This window comes from Neomonachus schauinslandi, chromosome 5 (genome assembly GCF_002201575.2).
Source record: "Neomonachus schauinslandi chromosome 5, ASM220157v2, whole genome shotgun sequence".
Classification (NCBI taxonomy): Eukaryota; Metazoa; Chordata; class Mammalia; order Carnivora; family Phocidae; genus Neomonachus; species Neomonachus schauinslandi.
Genome location: NC_058407.1, coordinates 10,020,282 through 10,044,623, shown reverse-complemented (window position 1 = coordinate 10,044,623; position 24,342 = coordinate 10,020,282). Strand labels below are relative to the sequence as shown.

Genomic DNA, 24,342 nt, shown 5'->3' with positions numbered 1-24,342 from the left:
CAGACTCATTCTTCACAGCACGGGCTGTTTTCAGCACATTTAAGAAAAAAATAATTTTCTCACTCCTGTCTTCCACTTCCAAAGGGTCCTGGGTTGTTAAAGGACTTCATTAGTGAATGTTGTCTGCCTCCTGGGTCCTATTGACCTATTAAAGATGGGGCTTCACTGCATCCCTGGGGTGCCCCCATGAAAAGGGTAGACATCACCCCCTGGAGGAAACATCCGCCTAACCCAGCATTGTGTCTCTCTGGCTTTGCAGTCCTGAGTTTGATCTGGGCTTGGTCACCCATGGGCTGGTTACCCATTACAGTCCTCTCCCGGCTGCCATGAGGAATGCCTCTGGGTCTTATCACACTCTGTTCCCTCCACCTGGAACAGTAATTCTTCCCTTCACTTGCCTAAAATACACATCCTTCAAATCTCAGCTTACGTGCCACTTACTGACCCTCTCAGGGCTGGACTGAGGACCTCCCGCCACGCCCCCTCAGCCTGTATGCCCCACCACTGCACCTAATCCACAGGAGCGTGGCTGCCTGGTGCTCAGAGCCCTTTATGTGTCTGTTGCCGCAATAAGAAAGTAGGCCTTGGGCAACTTGCTTCTCTGAACTCTACTCTCCTTATCTGTGAAATGGATTTAGTGTGTCTTTGAGCTGGTTGTTGTGAGGATTAAATAAAAAGATGAAGAGGCCAGCATGGAGCCTGGCCCAGAGCAGATACCTAGTCTCTGGCGTCCATGGGTATAATATCAGGTTCCACCCCTACATCCCAGCAATTATGTTGTGCTGACTCTTAACTATAATTTCTAAGCAATAGCATTTCAGTCATTTTGGTGGCTAGTGTGGGGGAGCGTGAGAGGGAACCTGGCCTGAGTACTTCAATACCAAGGCTCTGCCCTGTCCCAGCTGGATGGCGGCTGGGTGTGGCAGGGGCGCAGGGGGGCCAAGTGCACAAGGGGTAGCTTACTCTTTAACAGTCTTCTTTGCAAAATTAATTTTTCTCTGCGGAATCTCTCTGGATCCAGTTCTGAATAGTCCCAGCTGTTATAGCTCTGTAGGCAAGGGTAGATACCTAACAGAGAGTGAAGAGTGTTCATGAAAACTTCCATGAAAGAGAAAGGAGGCAGAAAACAGAAGACAGAGCCCCGCCCCCTGCCCCCCCCTGCTGGTCCTGGGGCGGGGGGAGCTTCTAGCATTTGCCTCACCCTACGGTGGCCCTGTGGCCTTGATGGAGCCACTTCCCCTGTGGGAGGCTTTGGTGCCTTCCTCTGCAGAAGAGACGGTGAGGTTCGCCCTGCCCCCCAACAGCATGGGTCTGACGACTGGATCACACCAGGGCACCTGACCCTGTGCTGTACAGATATGAAGGCATTGTAATCATTCCTTTTCCTGCTTATCTCCTCTGCTGTCACTGAACTGTGAGCTCCCTGACCGCAGAACCTGGATCATACTCACTTTTGCACCTCGGGGCCTTAGCACTGGACCCAGCACGTGATAAATAGGAGCTTAGTAAGTATTTGCTCAACATGTTATCACACTTAGAACCAGAAACTGGCTCTCCCTAAATTTTTTTTTTTTTAAAGATTTTATTTATTTATTTGAGAGAGAGAGAATGAGAGACAGAGAACATGAGAGGGAGGAGGGTCAGAGGGAGAAGCAGACTCCCTGCCGAGCTGGGAGCCCGATGCGGGACTCGATCCAGGGACTCCAGGATCATGACCTGAGCCGAAGGCAGTCGCTTAACCGACTGAGCCACCCAGGCGCCCTCTCCCTAAATATTTGATGGTGATGTTAATGGGGCTAATGCTTTCCTTGTAAAGCAAACCATGCGTTTCAGAGTCTTGGCTTCTTGGAACCGAATCCTCAGACGTTAGAAGGACTCCACTGTCTCCCTCAGTTCTTTGGTTTAGAAAGGAAAAGACCAAGGATTACTTGAGAAATTTTGAACTCTTATGCAAAGATGCTGTCTCCATTGGACAAAGTAAGTGGACAGGAAGTTTAGGGAAGGAGGTTCAGCCTTGGACAAAAAGGGGAATAGGAAGGAGGAACAGAAAGAAAAGTGTCAGAGAATGAGAGGCAGGATGGCACAGTGGTCAAAGACCTAATTTTGCAGTGGGACAGCCTGGATCTGAATGCCTGCTCTCCCATTTGTTTGCTGCTGGACCTCTTTGATTCTGCGTATGTTAAGAGGATTAAATGGGTGTGCCAAAAAGACTTAGCAGACCCAGGTTGCTATCCTTGGAAAATCTTGCTTTCGAGGTTGGCCTTTAGCCAGCATCTGCAAGTTGGCTGGTAAACATTTCCTTACACTGATATCGCTTTCCCTAATACCTAGAAGAAGTGGATACATTCCTGGAAGCGTACAAACTATCAAGACCGAATCATGAAGACATATAAAATCTGAACAGACCAATAATGAGTTAGGGGGTTGAATCAGTGATCAAAAACCTCCCAAACAAAGAATAGCTCAGGACCAGATGGCTTCACAGGCAAATTCTACCAAATATTTAAAGAATGAACTCCAATCTTTCTCAAACTCTTTCAAAACACTGAAGAGGAGGGAACACTTCCAAACTCATGAGGCCAGCTTTACCCTGATACCAAAGCCAGGTAAGGGCACTACAGGCCAATATCCCCGGTGAATACAGACATAAAAATTCTCAGGAAAATACTAGCGAACTGAATTCAAGAGCACATTAGGAGGATCGCACACCATGATCAAGTGGGATGGATCCCTGGGATGCAAAGATGGATAAACATCCACAAATCAATGTGATACACCATATTAATAAAAGGAAAGATAAAAATCACATGCTCATCTCAGTAGATGTAGGAAAAGCATTTGACACAATTCAACATCCTTTCATGGTAAAAACTCTCAACAAAGTGAGTACAAAGGGAACACACTTCAATGTAATAAGGGCCACATATAACAAGCCCACAGCTAATATCATACTCAATGATGAAAAAAGTTTTTCTTCTAAGACCGGGAATGAGACGAGAATATCCACTCTAACCACTCTCACCACCCAGAATAATTAGACATAAAAAAAATAAATAAATAAGAGAGAGGGGGAGAGAAAGGAAAAAGAGAAAGAAAGAAAAAAAAGAAAGAAAAAAATGGCATCCAAATCAGAATGGAAGAAGTAAATTTGTCTCCGTTTGCTGATGACATGATCTTGTATACAGAAAAACCTAGAGTCCACCAAAAAAACTGTTAGAATTAATAAACAATATCAGTAAATTGTCAGGATACAAAATCAACATATGAAAGTCAGTTGGGTTTCTATACATTGACAAAGAGCTACATGAAAAAAAATAAAGAAAACAACCCACTCACAATAACATTGAAAACAATAAAATACTTGGGAATAAATTTAACCAAGGAAGTGGAAAATCTATACATTGAAAACTATAAGACACTGATGAAAGAAATTGAGGAAGACACAAATCAATGGAAAGATATGCTGTGTAATGGATCAAAAGAATTAATATTGTGAAAATATCCATATTACCAAAGCCATCTATAGATTCAATGCAATCTCTATCAAAATTCAAAAAAAAAAAAAGGGAAAAATTCCAATGGTATTTTTCACAGAAGTAGAGAAAACCATCTTAAAATTTGTGTGGATCCACAAAAGACCCTGAAAGCCAAAGCAATCTTGAAAATAAGCAAAGCTTATTGAGAGTAGACCTTAAGTCTTCTCACCATAACAACAAAATGGTAATTATGCGTGAAGGATGTGCTAACTAACCTTATTATGGTTAATATTCCCCAATATGTACGTGCATCGAATCATCACTTTGTGCATCTTAGACTTACACAATGTTATATGTCAATTATAACAATATAGCTGGGAGGAAATTTTTCCCTAACTGATTAGAATGGCTCACTGGGCCTAGACTATCTGTAAAACGATGTGGCTTCGGCTGAACACCTGCTTTCCTGGAATTTTGGTATATGATAGACAGAGGTGTCTACGTGACTGGCCCCCAATATAAACCTTGGGTGCTGTGTCTCTAGTAGGTAGGCTTCCCCGGGCAGAAACATCACACGTGTTGCTACATCTTTGCTGCAGAGGGATGAGAGTGCTCTGCCCAAGTCCTCATGGAAGGGAGAGAGCAGAAGGAAGCCTGCACATGAGTTCCTCCAGACTCTTGTCTTTTCCCCTAAGAGTATTCCCTGGCTGGGTATCCTCACTACACTGCTGTAATCTTAGCCGTGAATATAACTACATGCTGAGACTGTGAGTTCTCCCAGCAAATATCCTAATGCGGGATGAACCTGGAGACCCCCAAGACAGTAGGAAATGTAAAGAAGTGCTTACTTAGCACAGTACTTAGTACACAGGAACCTCTCAATAGGCAGTAGATGTTAACAACCTTAGAAAATAGCTAGGTCGAGAAGAGGGGAGTAGGGAACAGGAGTGAAAAGTAGTTAAAAGCAAACATCAGCCTGGCACAGTGTGTGGCAAGGACAAGGGGACAAGGGGACCACGGTTAGGCCACATGGGGTTACTGGGGAGTAGAAGGGTGGAATCATCCAACTAGCATCTGCTTTTGGGCTCCTGAGCCTCTAGGTCCATCAGTCCACAGCACATGGCCAACTAACCTCTGCTGAAACCTGCTTCCTGCAGATCACTGGACACAAAGGGGGGGCTAGGAATGTCTCAGAACTGTTTTTGTTTTTGTTTTTGTTTTGTGGAAGCAGGGTAATCAGTACTCCTGGAGGCTCTAACCGCACACCTTCCCTTCTTTGATGTCAGCAAGAAAAAAGGACAAATGCCTCAGTGAAGGATGTGATGGCAAACCACACACCTAGGCTCAGGCAGAAAAGTGTTTCCAGAATCACTTTCCCCAGGACAAAGCAGCCCCCTCTTACCTGAAATCCACAGGCTCATCGTGTTACAGATGCTCGATTTGAATTCGTGCGTGTTGAACCAGGATTGCGGGAAGCAGCAACAGAAGCTGGTGTACACAGCTTTACTCAGCAGCGTTGGCAACTTCTGGGGGTGAGGGGGGAGAGGGGGAGCAGAGCTCAGGCAACATTCTGGACATCTCCACACCCAGAAAAGAGCTCCTGACTGCAGAAAGGATCTGTGATAAAACACTCTGCCTGATATCGCACTGCCTTCCATTCACGGGGGGACGCAATTTCCATCTGCTGCTGGCCCACATCTTGGTGGACTCCTTACCCTATCTGAGAACCACACCTCAAACCTCATGAGATGCTTGACCACCAACCTCCCTCCCCCACCCCCCGCCCCTCTGCTCGTGGTCGGTGGCTCAGCCCCTTCTGCCACCCAGCCAAAGAGTAGCCCAGAGGACAAGATACATTTGACCTGCCCATCTTGCTACCTCCCAGAGATAACAGGAAGTACTACTACTGTTATTTTTTCCCCTATGCATAGGTGGTACTGTTGTTCCTTCTTAACTATGGTTGATCGCAAATTATACATTTATATCCAGCCTTATTCATTTAACAATATAGTATAAGCACTTCCTCGGGTTGTTATCAACTCTTGGGAATTTTTTTTCCCCAAGAATGACCTTCATAATATTGGGCTGAGTAGGCATACCAAAATTTCCTTCTACATCCCCCATCAATGGATGTTGTCTCGTTTCTAAGACTTTACATTACAAATTATGTGGAATAATTACTTTTATTATTATTATTTTTTAAGATTTTATTTATTTATTTGAGAGAGAGAATGAGATAGAGAGAGCATGAGAGGGGGGAGGGTCAGAGGGAGAAGCAGACTCCCTGCTGAGCAGGGAGCCCGATGCGGGACTCGATCCCGGGACTCCAGGATCATGACCTGAGCCGAAGGCAGTCGCCTAACCAACTGAGCCACCCAGGTGCCCTAATTACTTTTATTTTTTAACCTAACTCTGTGGCACATAGCAGGCAGTCAAAAATTTGTGTAAAGCATGAGGGAAAGCAGCTTTTCCTGAGTATTCGATTATGACCTCCAGAAGATGGAATCATGATAGTAACTATAGTGGCTATGATGCGCTGGGGGCTTCTCAGGTGCTGGGGATATGTCAGTGCCTTACAAACATCATCTCATTTAATCCTTAGGACAACTCAGTGAGCGAGGCAGTATTATCCCCATTTTATGGTTGATGAAACTGAGGCATGGAAAATCTAATTGACTTGGTAGGCGGACACTTAACTAGTGTAAGCACCTGGTAGCAAAAATGTATCAAGTCACTTCTCAGACTGTCAGAGTGCCATTTCCCTAGATCCTTCACAACCCCGGGAATCACTCTTTTTAATCCATGCAATCTAGCAGGTAAAAAGGGGTACCAAATGATTATTGTTTTAATTGGTACGTTTGACTATTGTTAAGGGTGAACACTTTTTCCCCATCTGTATTTCTTCCCTGGTGAATTTCTGGTTTATGTACTTTGTCAATTGGTCTATGGGTTGTTGCATTTTTTTCTTATTGATTTGTATAAGTTCTTTTTTTTTTTTTTTTAAGTTTGTATTTACTTAAGTAATCTCCACACCCAACGTGGGGCTCGAACTCACATCCCCGATATCAAGAGTCGAATGCGCCGCTGACTGAGCCAGCCAGGCACACCAATTTGTAAGAGTTCTTTACATTGTGTGATGTACGTGCCACGTGATTTCTGCGGTTTCTCCTTTGCCTTTTAAGTCTGACTGTGGTAATTTAAATAATTTATGTAGTTAAATCGGTCTTTGTGAATATATATATATTCATACTTTTAAAATTACATGCTTATTTAAATACCAAAGAAATATATAAAACAGAAGTCTCTTATAACCTCATTCCCCAGAGATAACCATTGCTAAGAGTTTGGTATGTATTTTTCCAGATTTTTTTTTTTCTATTCATAGGCACACATATATACATACACATACACATTTTTAAACACAGAGTTCTATAAATTGCTCTGCTTTTCACTTAAAATATACCATATACAGATCTACTTTATTTATTGTGACTGCTGCATTACAAGTCAGTGTATGGATATAGCACAACTTACTACTTACTGCCTCACAGAAAGAACGTTAAGGGCATTCTATTGGCATTTGAAGTGAAGAGATACCCAGTGTGATTTTTTTTCCTCCAAATGGTGCTTGATGCTCACTTTTAAGAGCGCCTCTTCATAGTGGGACTTGGATTCATTCAACAAGAGAAAGGCGTAGTTTTGGGCTATCCGGTCAAACAGCTTATTCTGGATCTCCTTGTTGGGCTACCAGGAATAAAAGTGCAGAAGGAGTTACTAGAGCCCCTGGTTTTAACGGGCAACGGCTGAGATGCTGAAATAGCTACTTCTCTCGTGTTTAGGAATACTATTCTTGAGATGTTTAACCTCATGTTATTTATGAAATAGTACACTAATTTTTAGATTTATAAAATAGATTTATGCGTAGAGCAGACTGTTGAAGCAAGCGCCCAAACTCTGGGCAGGGAGGTCCTGACTCTGCTCCCGGCCTTGTGGTTGACCAGCCACGTGACAGGGACCAGTTCCTGACACTCCGGGGCTACAAAACATTGTGCAGTGGCTGAAGCACAGGATATATGGGCCAGGCGGGGGAGGGAGGAGGCAGATGGGGCTCCAGTGCGGGGGTCCACAGAATCAGAGAGGCTTCTAGCCCACATTAAAGAGGTTAGGGTTTGTTCCACAGAAAAATAACTTGAGCAAGGGAGAGAAGTGATCAGATTTGCATTTACCTGGTACCTCTCATGAAAGATCCACCAGAAGCTATCCAGCCATATGGCTCTTGGAGAAGGAGAAGAGAGAAACTTCTCTAATTCTCTATCTGAACAGAAAGACTTGAAGAAAAAAAAATTCACATTATTATTGCTGTTGTTTTTGAAAAAAAAAAAAAAAAATTTTCCACCTGGAGCCACAGGCCGATTCATAATCCTCTCCGTCCAAGACCCTCCTTTCCTCCTACGTTCCACAGCTTGTTACTATTACTAATCACACCATCTTCCCGCCAGTCACCTTTGGAATTAACAGACTTTGGCGTCAGCTTAAAAACAACACTTACCCTTTATTTTTATTTATTTTCTTTTTAAGATTTTTATTTATTTGCGAGAGAGAGAATGAGAGACAGAGAGCATGAGAGGGAAGAGGGTCAGAGGGAGAAGCAGACTCCCTGCTCCGCGGGAGGCCTGCTTCTCCCTCTCCCACTCCCCCTGCTTGCGTTCCCTCTCTCACTGTGTCTCTGTCAAATAAATAAATAAAATCTTAAAAAATAAAATAAAATAGAGTGCAGACTATTTGCCTTTCCAGCTGTTTTTACATGCTCTCATTTAACCACTATGATAATCTCCATTTTACAGATGAGGATACTGAGGGCCAAAGAGCTGAAGTCACTTGCTCAAAGTAATACAGCCAGGAAGTGGCAGAGCTAGGATTGAAACCTCTAACTCCAGGCCCCTGCCCCAAGCTCTCACCTACTTCAATCAGCAGCGATCAGCAAATACAGATACTATACAAATGCAAATCACTGGACCAAGAGATTCTGCTGGGTTCCTAGTAAGCCTAAAATTAGAATAGAATTATCAGTGAACTCAGAGGGGCAGAAAATTCAGACTTCATTGTGATGCAACATGGTCTTGAACCTTACTCTGATTCCAAAGCTACTGTCTTAATAATATAATAATATGTTAAGCGGCTGCTTTCAGCTTAGGTATGATACCGGGGTCCTGGGATGGAGCCCCACATCAGGCTCCCTGCTCAGCTGGGAGCCTGCTTCTCCCTCTCCTCCCTGCTTGTGCTGTCTCTGTCTCTCTCTCAAATAAGATCTTTAAAAAATATATATATGATGAGGGAACAGAAGGCAAGCTGAGGACAAAGCAGAAGCTGACACCTCACTCCCCCATGGGATATTTGTGACATTCCTCAGGCACTCCTGGCTGCCTTAAAGCTAAGGAAAGGAAAAACAACTTACAGAGATCACAATCCTGCAAGACTTGAGCCTCACTCAGTTTACAAATGGCTTAGTGATCTACAAGAACAAAGCATTTCTATCAATAACCTAGCTTCCAGAAGGAAATGTAGATACAATTAAATGCCCTTATACCTGAAACCCACTGATGGCAAAATGTAATGTTCCTCCGGGAAGTTCCCAACTATCTTAATGTTAATGCCTTAACTTGCCAATGGCAAGGCCGCCAGTATCTTGTAGGTCCTCTTTAACATATGAAAATCCTTTTGAAAACCTCCCTTTTCCTTACCTCTCCCAACTCCTGAGTATATATAATCAGCTACCCCTCACAACCCTGTGCAGCAGCTCTTTCTGCCCACGGGTCCTGTCCCCGTGCTTTAATAAACCACCAAGGAACTGGTGAAGAAACTATCAAGAATTCCTTCTTGGTCTTCGGTTCCAGACCTTACCTCACCGATATCCCAAAACCACATCATTCATATATATGAATGAATATATATATATTCGTATATTTGTTGAATGCTTACCGTGTGTTGGGCATTGGGCTATGCACATTCCCTCCTTATCTCACTTCATTTTCCACAATCTATGTGGTAGATACCACAGGTATCCCCGGTTTATAGAAGAGGGATTTTGGATCGAAAGGTTAAGATTCTTGCCTAAGCTCACATGGCCTGGGAGGCTCTGAAGCAGGCAGCCTGACCCCAGAAACACCACACAGGCTGCCCCTTAGCATTATGAAGAGCAAAGAGATCCCACTCCTGCCCCCCTCCTGGATGCAAAGGGAGAGACCCCTGGTCTCCCTTTGGGCCCACGGAAACGGAGGGCATGGTGCATTGATAAGCAAGCCTCCCTCATTAGCAGGGAGCTCTCTGAGCCCTGCTCTTTGCTTTGTCTTTTTCACCATTCCTCCTGTTCCTTAGAGAAAAAGTAGAGTTGGAGCAGTTAAAGAGCACCGACTCTGGTACCAGACTGCCTGGATTCAAATCCAGCTCTTACACTTAAAAGCTGTGTGACCTTGAGCAACGTTCTTGAACCTGTATATGCTCAGTTTCCCCATCCAGATGAGATAGAGAAACTGAGACTCCATAGAAAATCTGCTTTTTGCTCCTTTTCCTGCTTCTATTCTTGCTAGGACATGCACTGCCCACTTTACACAAGCCTCATAACACAAACAGTGTCCTCCTTGCAAAGACAAGGAGTTGATGATTTCTCTAGAACAGACGACATCTAAAGAAGGACCAGGTAAGAATGACTGGACGTGCCATTATATGCGTGTTCCAGACCACTGGAATTCCCGGCTCCAAGGAATAACATCTGGGCCTTTGTCATTGTTCAAACCAGTTCCTGGCTGCCTGGAAGGACACACACACCAGACCACCACCTTCAACAAAAACCCCAGACCCTCAACATAGACAAGACTCATACCCCCTTTCCTTTCTGAGTCTCCCAGGCACTCTGTCTCCACCTGCACTCTCTTAATACCTTCAACAAACTCTGCTTTCACTTCCTGCTGGCTTGGGTTTGATTTCTAGCCTGTGAGCAGCCAGGGCCCCTCTTGGCTGGACCCGTGGGACCCCCTCTGGGTCCTGGGAGGCGGCCTGCCGACATCACAGGGAATGGAGAGTGATAGTCCCCACCTCAAGGACTGATAAGATGATTCAATGAGCAAGTGACACATACAAAGTGCTTGGAACAGTGCCAGGCCCGGAAACACTCGCTAAGGGCGTGCTAGTTCTTATTTATTTATTTACTCATACTCCTGGGTTTTTTTTAAGATTTTATTTATTTATTTGACAGAGAGAGAGACAGAAAGAGAGGCAACACAAGCAGGGGGAGTGGGAGAGGGAGAAGCAGGCTTCCCGCTGAGCAGGGAGCCTGATGTGGGGCTTGATCCCCGGACCCTGGAATCATGACCCAAGCCGAAGGCAGATGCTTAATGACTGAGCCACCCAGGCGCCCCTCCTGTTTCCTTTCAAAAAGGATTTCATTTCAGCCCTTCAATAGTTATTTACTGAACACCTACTAGGTGCTTGGATGGTGATGGGAGAGTCCTTGCCCTGGAGATGTTCCCAGGTGAGCAGACATTTATAATCTAGTGTGATGGGGGCCCTGAGAGAAGGAATCCAGGGGGATAAGGAGCCCAGCAGGGCAGCTAACCTGTGCTTGGGGTACCGGGAGAGGCTCTGAGAGTAAGAATGACTGCTGAAGAAGGGAGAGCTGAGAGCTGCACAGACAGGAGAAAGCATGTGCTGAGTTGGGAAACAACAGGACACATTTGGGGAACTTCAAGGGGTTTCTGTGCCGTGGAAGGTGCTGGGTGTGGGCGCTGGGAGGCCAGGCAGGAGTCAGGCTATGAGGCACCTGGGGGCTGGGACCAAGGGTTTGTTCTGCCACCGGACAGGGGGCAGGGGGACAGCCAGCACTGAAGAATTTTCAACAGGGCATGACCACCATGAAGCTGTTGCTCTAGAAAGATCCCTGGAGGCCGCACAGAAGGTGCATCAGAGGGGATTGAGATGGTAAGGTCGACGGCATGCTGAGCAGTAGGTGCAGTGATCCAGACGGGAAAGTGTGGGGCCTGAACTTGGCAGTGGCAGTAGGAAGGAGGAGGAGATAGAGTAAAGATAGTAGCTGAGTCTCAGTGACGGATCGGATGCAGGGGCGCGGGCCAGGGAGGAGACTGGCTGATGCTCGGGCGGAAGGCTCTGGTTTTCAAGACAGGAGGAGAAGCAGGTCTGATGAGTCTGAGAAGTCAGAGCCAGCAGGGCTGGTGGTGGAGGAATATGGGAGTCGGGAGCACAGCTCGGAATATGGGAGTTGGGAGCACGGTGGGGAGCCTTGTGTGGGGAGAAGATGACTCCTGTCCACCCTCCACTGTCCCCATGAGTCTGTGCAGAGGGAGAAGACAGAGCAGAGGCAGGGGTCCTAAAGAACGTGGGCTTGGAAGACCCAAGTGTGCTGCTTGAGTAGATGGAGAAGCTACCACAGAAACCAAGGAAGGACAGAACTTCTGAGTGCAGGGAGTCGTCCTCTGGGTCAGTTCCACAGAGAGGTCGTCTAAAGTAACAACAGAACACACCCTTTGGACTTGGCCCTGTGAGAGCGAAGGGTGGATGGACTCGGGCCACGTCAGGGACAAGAACGGGGCAGGCTGCAGCAGCACTGAAAGAGGGCGGCAGTGAGAAGTGAGGGCAGCAAGCGTGGGCAGCTCTTCGCGTCCCAGGTGAGGCTCAGTGCCAGGCTGGCGCCCACCAATGAACAATAGAGACAGGCCTTTGATCCTCGTGGAGCTCATCGTCTAGCGATGGCCTCCAGATTCTCTGAAGCAGAGGCAACTTGGGCTGCCAAGAGAGGGGGAGAAGTGACGGAGGAGAGGGTGTGAGGAGGCAGGGAAGGGCTTGTGATGGCCCTGAGCAGGATGGAAGAGGGTCCTTTTAAAGGTATGACACAGGGGCGCCCGGCTGGCTCAGTTGGTGGAGCATGAGACTCTTGGTCTTGGGGTTGTGAGTTGGAGCCCCGTGTTGGGTGTATTGGGTGAAGGAAGGGAGATTCCTTCAATAAATAAAACTTTAAAGAAACAATAAGATAAAATCTTTAAAAAATTAAAATAAAAATAACTGTAAGACACAAATTGCCTTGAGTTTCCTGGGAGCTAAAGAAAAGCATTAGTTAGGGGCGCCTGGGTGGCTCAGTCGGTTAAGCAACTGCCTTCGGCTCAGGTCATGATCCCAGGGTCCTGGGATCGAGTCCTGCATCGGGCTCCCTGCTCTGCGAGGAGCCTGCTTCTCCCTCTCCCACTCCCCCTGCTTGTGTTCCCTCTCTCGCTGTGTCTCTCTCTGTCAAATAAATAAATAAAATCTTAAAAAAAAAAAAAAAGAAAAGCATTAGTTAGAAGCATTAGTTATAAGACGAAAAGCATGCCAGGAGATGCACAGGTTTTCTGGGGGATTACGGTCTAAGGAGAACATTCCCCATGGGCCCTCCAAAATGGGACATTAAATAACAGTGGTCACTGTCCTTGGGGCTAGCCACCTTGCAGATGGAACATGAGTGCGTGTGGTTGTGCCGGGGGGCAGGAAGGTCATGCAGGGACAGCAGATCCATGAAACATACAATCTATTTGTTCTCAAGTCTTTCTTCTATTTATTTCTTTATTTTAAAAGTTTGTTATTTATTTAAGTAATCTCTACGCCCCTTGTGGGATTTGAACTCACGACCCCAAGATCAAGACTCGCATGCTCTTCTGACTGAGCCAGCCGGGCGCCCCTTTCTTCTTTTTAAAGTACAGAAAAGGGAGGAAGAAAAAGCTATAGCCTTATCACTCAGCGAACATTGGTAATATCTATGTATGGTTTCATCCCCAGATTTTCCCGTGTGTGTACTTATGGAACATCATATTGTAGAGTTTTATATACTGATATTTTTCATTTAACATCACAGCATAGCAAAATGCACTTTTTATAAACACTCGTTTCAATGGCTAAGTAGTCCACGATATATGTACCCAAAATGACTGAGCTGGCCTTCTGTTAATCATCCTTAAACTATTTCTAAAAATGCTGATAATAGACACTACCATTTTTTGAGAACTCATGACTTACTAAGCACTGTGCCAAGTGCTTTTCATTTTTTAAAAGGATTTATTTATTTATTTTAGAGAGAGTGTGTGTGTGTGCGCTTGTGAGCGGGGTGGGGGGTGAGGCATGCAGAGGGACAAGCAGACTCACGCTGAGCGTGGAGCCCGACAAGGGGCTCCATCCCAGGACCCAGAGATCAAGACCTGAGCCGAAACCAAGAGTCGGACGATTAATCGACTGAGCCACCCCGGCGCCCACTAAGCGCTTTTTATACCCTTAAATAAGATCCTTATGGTATTTAATTTTACAATGACACCTCTAGGTAGAGACTGCTCCAATCCGTATTTTATAGAAGAAACTAGAGCCCAGAGAGCTACTTTCCAGGTCCTTGCTATCATACATGACCATGCAAGGAACATCTTTTTACATTGTCTGGGGCAAATGTGATGCTCTGAGTGCCGGCCACTCCTCCACCTCCACGCTGGCTGAGGACAGCAGGGGATCAGGTACCGGACCCCAGAGCCACCACTGCCTGGTCAAAGGCAGCTGTCCACTTGCTGACTGCAGCCCACGCTGGACCCAGGCACTGGAACTCCAGCAAACACCATCACCATGCTGGGCAGTGACTGGCCTGAACAGATCATCACTCTTAGGAAGTCTGAATGCCAGACACTGAGGAAGGAGACAGATGGGACTGACTTAGAGGCAGCGCTGGAGAGAAGGCAGCAGGGAGAACAGGTGAAGAAGAGAGGAGGGGGTGAAGGAAGGGCGGGGAGAGAAAAGGAGGGAGGGAAAGGGACAGAGGGACAGAGGGAGGGAGAGGAGGAGAGAGAGAGAGATGGGGGAGTGAGGGGTTTGAAGCAGCAGTGGGAAGCGCAGGTAGTTAAGACTAAGAAGCTGGGTCCCGGGAACAGTGGGGTGACTAGTTAGGAGCCAAGGGGACACACCAGTTAGTGAACAATCGTGAAGGGCACTGAGGCACAGCTGTAGGGCTACAGATACCATTTCCTGGGCTTCCTCCCCTCCCCACACCTCCTTACACTCTTCCCCACCCCCTGAGTGGACAGTGCTGTCTCACACCTGTTCTGGGCCTCTGAATGCCCCTACCCTGCTTCCTAAGGAACCCAGTGCACTGCGCTCCAAGTGGTAATTCACCCCAAGGGGTACCAAGGGGTGTGGGAGGAAAATTCTAATTAATGTCTATTTTATTTACTTTCTTTTTTTTATAAAGATTTTATTTATTTATTTGACACACAGAGATAGAGAACACAAGCATGGGGGAGCGGCAGGCAGAGGGAGAGGGAGAAGCAGGCTCCCCGCTGAGCAGGGAGCCCGATGTGGGACTTGATCCCAGGATCCCGGGATCATGACCTGAGCCGAAGGCAGATGCTTAACCGACTGAGCCACCCAGGCGCCCCTAATTAATGTCTAATTTTAAAAAACCAAGAAATTAAGATTACTAACATACAACGTAGCTATTGACAACAGAGCATGTATATCATATATAAAGAAACATACATCCTCAGGGCGCATGCTCAAAATTTCTTGCTGCTAGGATACCTGATCAAGACAGTCTGGAAACCAGTCCTCTGGGAGGAAGAATCTAGGTTTTGGAGGTAACGTGTGGGCTTGGGTTCTAATCTCGGTTCAGTCACTTGCAAACTGTGTGGCCTTGGGTGACGTACGTAGTGACGCTGACTCTGTTTCTTGGGGTATAAAACAGGGACAGTGCGTGTGCCTGCCACACGGGTTGCTATAAAGCCGGGCCAACAGCGGGCCTCATGGAGCTGGGCATACCAGTGAACTGCCCACTGTCTTTCCTTACCTTGCCACTAAGGGGGTTTCTCTCAGCCCGGACCACGTTGCCCACCATGTCACAGAAGTTCACCCCGTTTGGAAGCCTGTTTGGTGCAGGGCTGTTAGACGGTGTGTACTGGTAGAGCTCCGCCAGCAGATCTTTATGGGCTATTTTCTGAAACAAAAGCAGAGTATGGAAATGAGGTCCGTCATTTGACAGTTTAAAACTAATACTAGGATATCTTCCCTTTTCCGTCACGAAGACAATATAACCATCTTTGAAAACACTGAAGAAAAAAAATGGGGGTGCATTCATGACCCCAGCACCTCTTCCCAAATTCCTGTTTGTGTTATTTCTATCCTCCCTTTTAGGCTCTGAGCACCTGTATACAAATATGTATGTGTAACTTCACTCACTTTACAAAACATAAACACACACACACTCTTTAGGCCCTGCTTTCTCCACTTTAGATTTTCCACATTGCTACACTGTCTTCAAATTTATCGCTTTGGATAATAGAGCCTGTTAAGGAGATGTGCTATCATTTAATTAACTACTAACTGATGACCTCCAAATAATATTACCACTATTAATGATTTGGAGCATATAGTTTCTTCCCTTTTAGGCTTATTTATTTAGAAATAATTTCAGAAAGAGGCAATATAATAACTATCAAAAATGTGAAGGGGCGCCTGGGTGGCTCAGTCGTTAAGCGTCTGCCTTCGGCTCGGGTCATGATCCCAGGGTCCTGGGATCGAGCCAGGCATCGGGCTCCCTGCTCAGCGGAGAGCCTGCTTTTCCCTCTCCCACTCCCCCTGCTTGTGTTCCCTCTCTTGCTGTGTCTCTCTCTGTCAAATAAATAAATAAAATCTTTAAAAAAAAAAAAGTGAAAATACAGAAAATTGGAAAGAGGAAACCGATCACCATCACCCAAGGCACCTACTGGAAAGGTTCTGAGGGACTGAGCGACTTTCTAACAGGGCTATGGCCTTGGCATCGGCAGAACTCCCTGATGAACTGCTCTGACCCTGACTCAGACAGCCTGGGCCCGAGGTCAGCGCCACCACTGACTAGCTGGGCCACCTTGGGCAGGGCATTCACATCTGCTCAGCCCCCATCAGAGGTAGTCTGGCACTTCTGACCCACTCTCGAGCATCGGGCTTTCTGCTGCGTGGAAATTTCCTAGGCTGAGAAGTGAAAACGTAACAATAACAGATGGTTTTGTGTGCTCTGGCATTTAAAGGTTTGAATATATATGACCTGGGTAGTTGAAAGAGCCAGCTTGGGAGAATCTTCACTGGGGTGGCTTCGAGGTGGGGCCAGATTGCTGCTGCAGAGGCAGAAGCCAGCCCGGCCATGGGCGGCTGGCGGGGGCTCTGCCCATCAGCCAGGTGCACGATGCTGGACAGGCCATTGACCTACTCCTGACTGTCAGCTTCCTGCGGCATCCAAGTGAAGGACATAAGTGCACCATGGTGTGAACGGGTCTCTTGGAGTGGGGCAGCACCAGGGCTCACATGAGCCCACTCTGAACTTACTGTTTCTAAGAGGAATCACCTTTGAACGCTCTACAAATAAACAGACAAATGACCTCTGGAACACCCCTCATTCTACCCTTTTGAGGGTGGTATGAGAAATTCCTGCGTTATTAAGATACCTTAAGATCCTCTAAAAAGGGGCACCCTGAGGTTTTCCTGCACCATCACCAGGCAGGTGCCAAGCGTGCCCTCCCCAGGACTAAAATATAATTTCGTGCCCAGCAGAAACCAGTCAGAAAGAGACCCAGCAATAGATCCCTTACCCTTTTAAAAATGAAAGATCTGACATTCCTGGATTCTGAGCCTCTGCAAGTATACTCTGATTTGCTTTGACTCTTGTCTGCCGAAGAATGGAAGAGAAACAGGATGTGAGTAACCGTGGGGTCTGTCCCCTGCTGTGCGGTAATGATAGCTGTGATTTTTCACTGGGCCTGAGCTGCCAGATGCCGGCCACACTGGTAGGCTCACCGGACCCCACCTGCACTGCTGACTCACTAAGATTCCCCTCCTGATGGGTTAGACTCCTTGCCCCAGGAGGAGCAGACAGAGCATGGGCTGTGAAGGCAGGCTGGGACCCGAATCCAGGACCCACTGCAGACAAGCTGTTCCTTCATCTGTAAACTGGGTTCAGTGGCACGTAGCCCACAGGTGGGGACATTAGGAAGATTTAACAAGGGAGTCCGAGTAAGAGCTGTGGAGCAGTGCGCCACATAGCAGGCCGTCCCTAAGTGTGCTGTCCTTTCCTCCTAAGTTGCCCAATGCCAGCAACTCAGACGTGAGGCTCCTTCAGAGGAGGACAAAAACATCCCCAGCTGAAACGCTGGATTCCTGCTTAACTGCATTTGAGAAACTAACGAAAGCCAAACCCCACAAAAACACCAGCAAGGCTATGAGAAAGGATTTTTGCCTCTGTCTCCTGGGTCGTCGTGACTTTTCTCTCTCAAAGCCTTCTTCTCCAACTCGAATCTCTCAATTGCCTTCAAAAACCAAAAAGAAAAGGGGCATTAAGGATTCATTAGATCTTGGAGGGGAATGAGGGTCAGAGACCAGGCCATTTCTCCTGTTGGTGTGCAAAAGGCCTGGAGAAAAGTTGGTGGCACATCTTGCTGTCTTCCCCGTAGGTGCTAGAGCCTCAGTGATCATTGGTGTCACTGACCTCACCCCCGCAGTGTCACCACCAATACACTCCCCCACCCCTGCCCTCTCTCACACTGCCCCTCCTCCTGGCTATGCCTCCTCTTATCTACACCTCTGAGGGGTACAGGATTTGGAATGGGGTTCCAATCAAGCTCCGCAGGTTAAAAGCTATTGTTCAGACTCTCTGTAGGGGGGCAATGATACCTACCTTCTCGGGTCCTTGTAAGGATCAGATATAAAGTGTTGAATGCATCTTAAAACTCTAGCACAGAGGCTACTATCAGATAGGAGCTGCTCAATAAAGGGTAATTATTATTATTATTAATCACCATACCCTTGACTTCTCAAGAGATTTCTCTTGATCTGACTCCCCCCAACCCCTAATCCCTTCTTGAGGAAAGACAAGGAAAAAAAAATGAATGTCAGTGACCCAACAAGTTATACTGATTGTCAACCATAAGCCCAGCACTGTTCTTGGATAATAAAGTTAACGAAGAATTAGGACTCTGTGCTCTTGCCGTTAGGAATTTACAATCTATTTGGACAGTCACATCAGCATACATGGGCTAATTAAGTCCTAAACTGCTGCATTTGGGATTCGAACAAATGAGAGTAGTGTAAGTTGGAGCAGTCACAGAGGACTGTCTAGAAGAGGTGGGACATGAGTGTTGGGGGACATGATGAGGCATCTGTTTCACTTGATACACTGTGAAATGCCCCTCCAGCTTCCCATCACCGTATCCAAAATCGGCATGTGTGCGGGTGTATGTAGATGGGGAAAGGGGTCACATTGGTAAGGCTGTCAACGCTGTTACTCCAAAAAAAGTAGTTCAAGAGAAAGCATGATGAATGAATTGGATGGATATACGCCAATGTAGCAAACAGCAATGTCTCTGAGCCTTATCAGGATGCCACCGTGGCCAATATTGTGTGGGCCTTGGAAGGATGGACAAGATTTGCACACAGAGCAGGCAGGATAGATGAACACCGGAAGAAAAGCAAGTTTTAGGGGGAAATGAGGAGACCAGCATGGGGCTGTTTGCGTTTGCGATGACAGTAATACCTACAAGTGGGAAGTCAACTCCCAAACCTGGCTGATGACCAGCATGGCTGGGGAATTATTCAAACAGACCAGTTCATTAGAGAAGCTCACTCCTGACATCTGCCTTGGGTCATGAACTGTTTATTTACCAAGGCTCCTGAATAGTTCTCTATTTAAATTTTAAAAACAAGTAAATGTTTTACAAGGTACAAAATCAAATAGTAGAGTCAAAAGTCTCCCGCCTAACCCCCCTGGCCCCCCAACACCCTTAGTTCTTGCATAGCCTTCCAGAAAAATCCTGTTCAAATGAGAGCGCACAAAACACATAGTCCTGTGTGATGCTCTTTTCACTTTTAGTTTCTTGTTTGTTTGTTTTTTTAAAGATTTTATTTATTCATTTGAGACACGGAGATACAGAGACAGAGAGAGAGCATGAGCAGGGAGAGAGGCAGAGGGAGAGGGAGAAGCAGGCTCCTTGCTGAGCCAGGAGCCCGATGTGGGGCTCGATCCCAGGACCCTGGGATTATGACCTGAGCTGAAGGCAGACGCTTAACCGACTGAGCCACCCAGGCGCCCCACTTTTAGTCTTTTTTTTTTTTAATTTTATTTATTTGAGAGAATGAGAGAGAGAGAGAGGGAGCATGAGTAGGGCGGAGGGCAGAGGAAGAGGGAGAAGCAGACTCCCCGGCTGAGCAGGGAGCCCAACGCAGGACTTGATCCCAGGACCCCAAGATCATGACCCGAGCTAAAGGCAGATGCTTAACCGACTGAGCCACCCAGGCACCCGTCACTTTTAGTTTTTAAAAACCTCCCAGGGGAGTCTGATGATCAGTTAGGTCTCAGTGTCATTGCTCCAGGTAGCTGGGGATATGAGGCTGAAGTACAGGAGAGAAGCTAGAATTTGCAACCATTATCATTCATTCCACAAATATTTCCTGAGCACCTGCTAAAGGCCAACGCCATGCCCATGTCAAGGATGCAGCGGTGAGCAGTGACTGCCATCCCTGCCTTCCAAGGGCTCGAGGATTAGTGGGGAGAAGCCAGTGATTATGAGGTGATGGGTGCTGCCGTGGGGAGGGACAGGATGCCAGACGTGTGCCCAGGAGGAGCACCTACGCTAGTCCTGGGGTGGAGGATGCGGGGAAGGCCTTTCCAGAGTAATGAGCTACAGGCAGAGAGCAGAAGGGAGGAAGGCTGGAAAGGAGAGCTAAGCAAGGTTCATGGCCAGAGATGAGGGAAACCCACACTTAGGGCATGGAAGAGGGAACAGGAATAGGACATGGTCACGTGGGATGCAGGGAGGAGGATCTGGGGCTTACTCATTTATTAGTATGCATCTATAAAGCACTTCTTATGCACCAGGCTCCGTGCTAGATGCTGGCCGGCAGGGCAGCATGGAGGCTGGAGAAACCAGTCTGGCCAAGGTGCTGACTCAGGAGAAGTGGTCACGCCTGGTGAATAGAGGGCAGGGTGAACTGTAGCCAACAGGGGTTGGGCAGGGTAGCCTGGGATGGGCTCCGGGGGCAGAAGGCAGACCTGACAGAGCTGACCAGCGGCTTGGGCAGAGAACAGGAAGGACAGGCAAGGGGTCCCTTCCTCCAGGTCATAGGAGGACCCGAGGTTGCTCGGGCCAGTCCCTTCCTGGTTCTGACTAGCAACAGAGAGCACCTGAGGAGATATGCCAAGGCTGGGCAATCTTGAAAAGCCACCGGATCCTGCTTCTGGGAGCAAAACATTCTCTTTCCTGCTTTTTAAAATTATCATTAAAAAAACCCCAAAAAACACAGAATTGACATACAAATACATTTCTGTTGTAAAATACCCAAACACTACAGAAGTATTTAGAGTAAAAAACGGTTTTACTTGCCTTCCATCCCACCCCCCTTTCCAGAACTGACCCCATTGACTGTGTGTATCCTTCCAGACTTTTCTCCTACACGTTTGTACATATAGAATGTCCCTCCTGTGAGCCAGGCACTCTTCTCTGCCCTGATTTAAGGGTCTTTGTGAGTTTTAACTCCTCTAGTTCTCGCAACAGCCCCGTGAGGGAGATACTTTATGACTGTTATCCTCATTTTCTAGAAAACAGAGATTCACAAAGGTTAAATAATTTGCCTAATGTCACAAGGCGAGAAAACAACAGAGCAGGAATTTAAAGCTGGACAACCTCACTCTGGATCCTGTGCCTCTAGGGCTCTGCCCTCTCCCACAGATACGTCACAGGTTGCTTAATGTCCACGCAATCACGCAGATACGCGCACATGCACACACAAGGTTGCTTAATGTCCATGCAATCCCTCCAAATAGCGTGTGTATGTGTGTGCGTGTGTGTGTTTTGCCTTTAGTCACAATTCAATTGCTGGGGGAGGGCGACTGAAACTAGTGGTCTCATTGCTGCAGGAGTAAACAACAGCTTAACCTCTGTGAAAGACAATTTGACTATTTACCAAAATCTGAACTTTCAATTCTAGGACTCTCCCTGCAGAAATACTTGCAAATGAACCCCAAGATACATATACAGAAATATTCACATGTTCACTCTGATGAAAATACCACGCAAATATTTAGCAAAATGGAATAGTTGAATTAATTATGCCACATCCCACGTATAGAATATCATGCAGCCACAAAAAGAATGGGGCAGGTCAACAGTACTGACTTTGAAGAATCTCCAAGAGATATTTATGCTAAAAGTAACTAAAAGTAAATGAATAAGAAAAAAAAAAAACCAAAGCAGGTTAAAAAACAGTATTTATGGTATGACCCTACTCACATTAAAAAAAGAAAACAATAACCCTAAATATATGTGTTCTACATTTTTAAATGTATAAGAAAACTTCTGGAAGGATACATACCAAACAATTAATTATGGTCACCTCTAAGGAGGAAAATAGGGCTGGGAGTGAAATGACTTTCACAGTTTACTTATATACTCGTAGATGCTTTGAGTTATTTATTTATCTATTTATTTATTTAAAAAGTATTAATTTTTTGGGGGTGCCTGGGTGGCTCAGTCGTTAAGCGTCTGCCTTCGGCTCGGGTCATGATCCCAGGGTCCTGGGATCGAGCCCCGCATCGGGCTCCCTGCTCAGCGGGAAGCCTGCTTCTCCCTCTCCCACTCCCCCTGCTTGTGTTCCCTCTCTCGCTGTATCTCTCTGTGTCAAAGAAATAAATAAAAATCTTTAAAAATAAATAAATAAAAATTATTTTTTATTTTTTAGAGAAAGAGAGTGTGTGAGCAGGGGGTAGGGGTGCAGGAAGAGGGGGAGAGAGAGAATCCCAAACAGACTCCACGCTGAGCGCCAAGCTTAATGTGGGGCTCGATCACACGACCCTGAGGTCATGACCTGGACCTTGGACATTCAACCAAGTGAGCCATCCAGGAGCCCCAGTTTGAGTATTTTAGAATAAACATACATCCCTTGCCATTTAAAACAAAACAAAACAAAAAGATGGACTCAAGAGATGAACTGACTCCTAAAGTCAGCGCTAGAAAAGTTGGGGGAGAGGGTGAAGCTGAAACCTGTGGAGACAATCACCAGCTCAGGGCCCCGGGGACAGAGGGACTTGGTGGAAAGCAAGCTGCCAAGGGGGGTGGGGTTAGGAGCTTTAATCGGAGTGAACTGGCAGAAAATATTTGCAAAAGACACATCTGGTAAAGGGCTGTTCCCCAAAATATGCAAACAATTCTTAAAACCCACCCATAAGAAAACAAACAACTCAATCAAAAAATGGGGCAAAGACTTGCACCCCACCTAAGAAGACTGACAGATGGTAAGCAGGCATATGAAAAGATGTTCAATAGCACATGTCATTAGAGAATTGCAAATTCAAACACCAAGGAGATATAGCTATATACTGATTAGAATGGCCAAGATCCAGCCTGCTGACAACACCAAATGCTGGTGAGGATGGGGAGCAACAGGAGCTCTTATTTGTGGCTGCTGGGAATGCAAAGTGGTGCAGCCACTTTGGGAGACAGTTTGGTGGTTTCCTACAAAACTCAACATACTCTTACCAGATGGTCTGGGAATCGCGCTCCTCATTATTTACCCAAATGAACTGAAAATATATGTCCACACAAAACCCTGCACATAGATGTTCACAGCAGCCTTGTGTGTAATTGCCAAAACTTGGAAGCAAACAAGAGGTGAACAGGTAAATAAACTGTGGTGCATCCAGAGAAAAGAATATTATTCAGTGCCAAAAAGAAATGAGCTATCAAGCCATGAAAAGACATGGCGGAACCTTAAATGCCTATTACTAAGTGAAAGAAGCCAGAGTACTGTAGGGTTCTAACTCTAGGTCATTCTGAAAAGGTAAAACTATGGAGAGAGCAGAAAGTTCAGGTGTGGTGAGGAGTCAGCGGGGGTGAAGAGGAGGAGCACAGAGGATTTTTAGGGCAGTGAGACTCTTCTGTACGATACTACAAAGGTGAATATATGTCATTACACATTTCTCCACACAGAATGTACAGCACCAAGAGAGAACCCTAATGTAAATGACGACTTTGGGGTGATAATGATGTGTCCATGCAGGTTCATCAATTGTAACAAATGTACCACTGTGGTACATCACTGTGGTGATGGGGATCTTGCCCATGCGTTGGGACAGGGGTATGTGGGAACTCTGTACTTTCAGCTCAATTTTGCTGTGGACCTAAAACTGCTCCAAAAAAATTAAGTTTGCTAAGTAATAAAATATCTTTGAGATCTCTATTGTGCAAATGTGCTTTCCAATAAATGGGGGAGCCCCCAGAGCCCTTCTTGCCGGGAAGCCTCATCTCAGCACCCATAACTCACCAGGCTGTTGGCCAACAGGCTGGGACTCAGATCGAGCTCAGCAATCCTTTGGTTCACCCGGTGTATGGAGCCAATAAGGCAGCCTGGGAGGGGGGTCTGCTAAGGAAACACTCTGGGTACTGATCACACAGGCATGGGGCAGGCTAGCCTAGCTCACTCTCTTTCTGAGCTGTCTCTCTACTTAACTATTTTCTTTACAAACATTCACACTTCTTTTAGCATTTTAAAGGAGTTGCTTTATGAATTCTAGATGAAAATTAACCATATCCTAGACACCTTAGAAAATATAAAAGGAATCATCCATTATGCTACCACACTAACAACTTCTGTTAGGATTTGGGGAGATTTCCTTCCAGTATTTTTTATATACATACCTTTTTACATAATTATCGTCTCAGTGAATGCCTACTTTAGGACTCTGACTTCTCTTCCACTCGTTACTATGATCATTTTCCATAAAGCTAAATAATCCTAATAATATTTTATATATTTATTTTTTTTTAAAGATTGTATTTAT

General features: G+C 46.2%; 1 protein-coding gene across 1 annotated transcript in view; it reads right to left on the bottom strand.

The window, feature by feature from the left end:
* Positions 1-24,342, bottom strand: part of FAM227A (family with sequence similarity 227 member A) — a 66,111-nt gene that overhangs the window by 40,089 nt on the left and 1,680 nt on the right. Inside the window, exons 2-9 of the mRNA XM_021687718.1 lie at positions 23,826-23,908; positions 17,752-17,821; positions 17,108-17,184; positions 15,334-15,480; positions 7,703-7,804; positions 7,116-7,220; positions 4,879-5,002; positions 964-1,068 (exon numbers count right to left, since the gene is read on the bottom strand). Coding sequence (XP_021543393.1) covers positions 964-1,068; positions 4,879-5,002; positions 7,116-7,220; positions 7,703-7,804; positions 15,334-15,480; positions 17,108-17,184; positions 17,752-17,821; positions 23,826-23,908 — 813 coding nt within the window. The remainder of the gene's footprint in view (positions 1-963; positions 1,069-4,878; positions 5,003-7,115; positions 7,221-7,702; positions 7,805-15,333; positions 15,481-17,107; positions 17,185-17,751; positions 17,822-23,825; positions 23,909-24,342) is intronic.